This window comes from Peromyscus maniculatus, chromosome 1 (assembly GCF_049852395.1).
Source record: "Peromyscus maniculatus bairdii isolate BWxNUB_F1_BW_parent chromosome 1, HU_Pman_BW_mat_3.1, whole genome shotgun sequence".
NCBI classification, from domain to species: domain Eukaryota; kingdom Metazoa; phylum Chordata; class Mammalia; order Rodentia; family Cricetidae; genus Peromyscus; species Peromyscus maniculatus.
The window spans coordinates 24,088,411-24,095,073 of NC_134852.1; the positions used below are offsets into that span (position 1 = coordinate 24,088,411).

The 6,663-nt window shown below is 37.8% G+C and overlaps 1 protein-coding gene across 2 annotated transcripts in view; it reads left to right on the forward strand.

Moving 5' to 3' along the window:
- Window positions 1-5,454, forward strand: part of LOC102918058 (sulfotransferase 2A2-like) — a 46,761-nt gene extending 41,307 nt beyond the window's left edge. Inside the window, exons 5-7 of one of the 2 annotated variants that reach the window (XR_013051214.1) lie at window positions 673-850; window positions 3,971-4,142; window positions 5,240-5,454. Coding sequence is in view for 1 of the 2 variants with exons in the window: in XM_042265669.2 (XP_042121603.1) it covers window positions 673-850; window positions 5,240-5,352 (291 nt within the window). In the remaining variant the exon portion in view is untranslated. The remainder of the gene's footprint in view (window positions 1-672; window positions 851-3,970; window positions 4,143-5,239) is intronic. The other variant, XM_042265669.2, reaches the window with a different exon arrangement.
- The last annotated feature ends 1,209 nt before the right edge of the window (window positions 5,455-6,663 follow it).

Consider the following 6,663-nt stretch of genomic DNA (forward strand, 5'->3'; position numbering starts at 1 on the left):
TAACCTCTCTAAATTCTTTGTGCACATTTTCTTCTTTCCTGTGGATCATTGTCTAGAATTATTTCTATAAGTCTCTTTGAACATCACAGGGCAGGTTGGGTACAGTGGTACACAGCTTTAATGCCAGCACTTTGGTGGCAAAGGCATGTAGGTGAATCTCTGACCTCTTTGAGCTTGAGCTCAGTCTGGTCTCCAGAGCAACTTCCATCCCACTAGAAAGGGCTCCATATTGATCACCTCTCAAGAAATATATCCCAGTACCTTTAGTAGGTGGGTTGTCACACACATGTGAACACATCTCTGCAAACATGGAAGCAAGAGGATCAGCTGGAAATGAATTCATCCACTATGAAGTAAGTTTGAGTACAGCATTGGTTATATGGGACCTTGTCTCTAATATCCTCTCCTCCTTAGAAGAAATTCCAGCCTGTGACTGTTAGGGCTATAGATCAGTCACAATGCAAGCCCACTCAATATAAAAATGCTGTGGAACTCCAACCCTGTCAACATTTCCTGTATCTTTTCTAAACCCCTTTCACTGCTTTCTCATTTCATGTTCCCATTTCTTTCTTTACATCCCCTTTTCATCCTCCATCCATATTTCCCATCTCTGCAACTGCTTTCTCAGAGCTTTCTCTTGATAACCTTCATTTTTGTTACTTCTTCTTTTAGGACACAAAGAGCACCATAAAGAAGATTTGTGACTTCCTAGGAAAAAAATTAGAGCCAGATGAGCTGGATATGGTCCTCAAGTACAGTTCCTTCCAAGCCATGAAGGAAAATAAAATGTCCAATTTCAGTCTCATTAATGAAGTTGTGGCTCCTAATGGTTTGGATCTCTTGAGAAAAGGTGAGGAAGCTTTTGAGCTTTAAATGATGTCAGGACGCGTGGAGGGCATGTTGTTCCAGTGAGACTCTAAGAAAGAGTTGGGAATGTTTCAGAAGTGATTGCCCAACATATCATATTTTCTCACAGACCTTACAAAAGCGTGATTCCATGGTGATGATATGGGCTTCAGTAGCTCTGAAAAAATTGATTTCTTCTGGGAGAGGATCTTGGGATTGCATATGGTTGTTTCCAATAACCTAAATGGAAAAGGAAAGGATAGACATGTTGCAATGAGGCTTAGGAAGGTTCCATATATCATAGAAAACTAAATAAAACACATAGTGCATGGGGACCAAAGATATATTCGCAATGATGATCACAGAAAACACTTCCATTCATGGCTGAAAATGATGTTGAACATGCCAGTATTGCTGTCCCACACCAGGCTGAGAATAGACCCCATAAAGACTAAGCAAATTATTCACCAGGGTTACACCTGATGGTATTTACCAACTTAAATTTGGATTGCTCAGAGATAATCAGTTTGTTCTGAATGCCTCTCCAGGAATGGGAATATCCATCTTCTCTGTCTGTGCTACCTCTCTATGCTGGGAGCAGATTGTGGGTTTGTTTCCTTAGCTGTAAAGTTGAGGAGCCACTGTACCAAAAAGAACCAGACCAGGAATGTCACCTTTTCTTATTAGCAGATACTTGGTGAGGTGGGACTTGGCATTGAAGAAGGAATGAATCAGATGTCAGGTCTTTGGGAATAAGTAAAGAAAATGGATATAGACTCAGCAAAGGAGAATTATTGGTTATGGGTTTAATTTTCGTCTTCCTTTAATTTGTATGCTTCAGCCTTAACCTCCAACCCTCCTCCTCCCTAGATCGTAAGGATCAGGTCATAGAACATAAAGACATCAGGAGTATACAGACAGAGAAGTAATTTAAATTGGTTAGCAGATTGCATTTAATTCAGTACTCCTGGTGTCCTCACAAGAGGAAGTTTGGGCTCAGATTTGAGCACATATACATATCACTTCAAGAATATCATTGTCTATACACTATGGACTAAGACCTCTGGAGAATCCACTGCTGTTGACAGATAACCTCAGACTGCTGTGCTCTAGACTCTGTGGAGACAGAGTTGTCTGCATTAGAACAAAAGGTCCCACATAAGAAGAGAATTGGCCCATTCTTGGATTTCCTGTAATGAATCAGAATTTGGCAGAGGTAAAACAGTATGGATACATAAGAAGCTTCAATGAAATGCCAAAAGGAAAGAAATGTCTTGTTCAATAGGGGAAGGCTATGGAAACTAAAAAGTAAAAGTTTCGTCAGAAACACAAAAGAGCAGATGCAATAGAATTAAGGACAATTCCATGAAGACAACTGTCATTTCCTCTTTTCCATGTAGACACTTCAAGGATGAGATTACAGTGGGATTTTAGTTAATTTTCTCCAAAATATAGTATTTTTCATGTGTCATATATGGTGATTCTGTCATAAAACTTGATCTTCATCATAAGCCCTTTGTAATTTATCATAGTGACTATATACGACATCCGTTTCTCCCACATTTAAAGATAACTTTTACTCTGGGGAATAATTTTTCTTTTACTCACACTCATTATAAACCATGAGTCTACTGGAAACCAGGTCATTGAAGGAGGAGACCAAAGTCATTACCTGCCCAGCCCTGATTCATGATTTCTTTTTTTTTTTTTTTGGTTTTTCGAGACAGGTTTTCTTTGTGTAGCTTTGCACCTTTCCTGGAACTCACTTGGTAGACCAGGCTGGCCTCAACTCACAGAGATCTGCCTGCCTCTGCCTCCCGAGTGCTGGGATTAAAGCGTGCGCCACCACTGCCCGGCTCATGACTTTTTTATAGAGGATGCTGAAGAGATATCTGGGAAACATTTTTGAAAGAATATGATGCATGAGAATAATGTTGGTCTTTTCAATTCCTATGTCATATTGGTTCCTTTTTTTTAAATCGTGAAGGGAAGAATAGATCAAAGATTAATTCTAAAATGAATTTAATTACTTACCAGTAGATACTTAATACCCTAAACCATAATGCATGAAAAGCTTTGCTAACTGTAGACTGGTCTTAAGCAGGAAGAATTCTCTAGACCTAATTTCTCTGTCCTTTAGTTGCTCTTCTCAGGACCCAAGACAAATACCTTTCTTTTACTTCTGGAGAGCTACTCTAAAGAGCTACTTTTTACCTTGGAGACTCAATCATCTGGCTAGGTGGAATGAATCTGGTATTAAGCTTGAAGCAATAATTATCTACAAACAAGTTTAATCATTATGATTCCATATTTAGATACTGTAGGAAATATAGATCAGAGAGATGGTCATTATCATGCATCCACTGTTTAGTTGACAGAACATTTATAAAGACATTGTCACAATGAAGACAAGAGGAAGGAAATGTCTTCTGACAAACTTCAAAGGTTTTGGACCTCAGTAATTCACAGTGGATGTTTCTTAATTGAATGCTTGAGCCATGAATCATTTTCCCTGGAGTCCTTAGAAGGCATTAATGTGAAACAAAGAGGGTAGAAGACCCAGAGAGAAGCCCACTATCTACAGGCCAGTAAAAAGCCAGGGAAGGTCTGGACAACAACTTTTTGTAAGACCTGCCTCCTCCAGGAATGTGAGGAAGTTCCTTTCCAACAAGCGTTAAGCCACAAAGATTTAGAGTTATCCTGTCCTCTGATGCACAAGAGTTTGAGGAGATTTTTAGAAAGAATGAATGAATAGAAATATATGCTTGTAAGGGCCACAGGATTTTGACAGAATTTGACTTACAACTTCATGTGCATACCTTCAAAGACATGCTCCTCTCATCTGAACTGGTTCAACCCAAATGGGCAGCCATATTGAATTTACTGAGACTCTGTTAGCTCAGCATCCAGTCTGGCTTATCAAGAGACAGGTATATTATGGGAAACAATAGAAAAATTTGTTCTAATAATGAAGATGTAAGAAAGCTGAGAGTAGCAATGGATACTTACAAGTTAACTTCTTACAAGATGACAATATTATAGTAATATCAATTAATGGCATATTGTTTGAATATGGTGTATCGATAATTATAACTTAATTCTGAATATGTTATATTTTATTTAGTAATACCACAGGGAATTTAAAATTAACTTATATGATACATAAGGAATACAATATAATAAGGAAAAGAAGATTTCTACAGTCAGTCTTATTGGCTTCAAGAGTACATACATCACAATCATGCTGGATAACATTTCAAGGACTAAATTTTTCTCATCAGCAAAATGGAAACAAGGCCAGTATTTTCCTCACTCATTCATGAATGCATTCAAAAATTCCACACTGAGTATATTCTGTGTGTCTGATATGATTTGATGAATGAATCCTTTGCCCATGAAAGAAACATTTTGCTTTTTAAATATATTAGATACAAATTTCAGGCATCTTTACAAAAAGGAAATTCATCAATGTGTCACTGTTATGAAATAAAATACAATAAGAGTGTGGCCTGCAGAATTCTACATGGAAGGTAAATAGGAAAAGGTGGTCACATAGGCATAAAATAGGAAACAAAAGAAAAAAGTGAGTTTATGGAAGACATCAGCACTCTAGAAAGAAGGAACACACAATTCAATGAAAACAGTTACACAGTTTGCCCTCTCTAATGTCAAACCTAAAGACATACAGGAATGGAGTGATGAGAACCAAAGTCTGGTAATAAAGATATGGTAAAAAGTTCATGTAGGTCTTGATGCATCACCAGACACCATGCTGATTGAAAACAGAAGTCTTGAGATGTTCTCAGTTGGCAGTTATCTGGGTATCCTGCGCCTTATGAAAACATCAAGATGTTGGCATGCAGCTCACAACAGTGTGCATCTCTAGCTCAAGGGGATCTGATGCCTCAAAGCTCTGCAGGAAGCTGCATTCATGTGTACCTACACAAATATAATTAAACTTAATTTTAAAAGATCTTTTAAAAGTTGCTTGCATGTTTTGCAGAACTTTTTCAAGTAACCAATAAAATTTAAAAAGAAGAATTGAAACCTCTTTGGATAATTAAGATTAGAAACTCTGTTGGATTGGACAGTGTGATGGAAGCAGGTGTAGTGGGAAGCATCTGAACATCTAAAAAGTAGAGCTAGTGTGGAATCTATTAGAGTGTGTAGCTGATATGATGAGATAGGAGAAGGAGAGACATTATTGCCACAGAGGTAGATGTCTGATGTATAATTTTTCAAGGTGTAAGATGTGTTCTCCAGGAAGTCACTGGTATTTCCCCTTTATTAACCATGTGGTCCTTGTCAAATGGTAAGAGCATGTGAAGGAAGGACTGAGAGCAGTATTGAGATCATCATTAACACATCTGTGTGTCTGCTTTACATTTTCTAGGCACAACTGGAGACTGGAAGAATCACTTTACAGTAGCCCAAGCTGAAGCCTTTGATAAAGTATTCCAGGAGAAAATGGCTGGTTTCCCTCCAGGGCTATTTCCATGGGAATAAATTCTTAAAACTGAATATATATATATGGAGAGTGGGGTTTATTTTCCTGTTCTTGTATATGTGAATGACTGGATGTTGTCACAGAATAAATTCTGATACTGATTTGGGTTGGGTTTTTTTTTTTAGATTATTAATTGATAAAAGTATTAGTAGTGGTAATAGTAGTGGAGGTAGTTGTAGTCTGTGTGTGTATGTGTATGTGTGTGTGTTTGTGTGTGTGTTTGTGTGTGTGTGTGTGTTGTGTGTGTGTGTGTTACCATATTTCTGTGTACAGTTCTTTCAGAAGTCAGAAGAGTGCATTGGTTCTCATGGAGCTACAGTTAAATATTGTTATAAGTTGCCTACTTTGTGTCTTGGAACTGAACTCAGATCCTCTACAAGGGCATTACTGTCCTCTTGACCTCAGAATCATCTCTCCAACTCTGAATCTTGGAGTCTTGATTCATCAAATATTTGCTTCTTTTATTATACTTTGCTATACATTATCAGCTAACTCCAATATGCTTCATGGAATCCCAGCATAAAACAATCCTTGTAACATTTTAATCATAAAAAAAAACTACAAGAAAATTTATGTAAATTTTACTCTGTTACTTTGGTGCAAAGAAATTTTAAAAATGTGTTTATAGAAACTTTGAAACTTCATTCAAACAGTCTATGGTGTAGTAAGACCTTTATAACTTATATTTCTGCTCAGAATTTTATATCTGTATTTCACTTTTTCTTTTTTTGTAATATTAGTGGGTGTTTAAAATGTTGTGTTACATTATGAAGCTTTGATACAGACAAGCCTATCATTGTAATTTATTCAGTATTTCTCCTCTATTGCCCAGTCCTGTCCTTATGCTCCTGTTAGTAGGTTCTGCTTCTACATTGCCCACTCTGCTTGTGTGTAATAGAGACACACTTATATTTAAATCCCTGATGTGCAAATGGGAAAAGAATGCATTATTTTCTCTCCTTTTAAGGTTAAGGGGAAGGTTCTTCTGATAGACATGGTGGAGAATACAGAGCAGGGCATCTGAAAGTCCAGATCAGGGAGAAAAAGAGGTAGACTGTTCATGACCAGCAGAATAGGCCAGGCCATGAGGTAGGGAACAAGAAAGGAAGACCAACAGAGAGGAACCAGGAAAGAGAGAGAGACAGGCAGAGAGAGAGACAGGCAGAGAGAGAGAGAGAGAGAGAGAGAGAGAGAGAGAGAGAGAGAGAGAGAGAGCCAAAGAAGACCAAGAGAGCCAAGAGGTGCATAGTCAAAATGTCAGGGTTATATAGGAATCAGAAGCTGGGGAAGAGAAGACTATGATCTGGAGA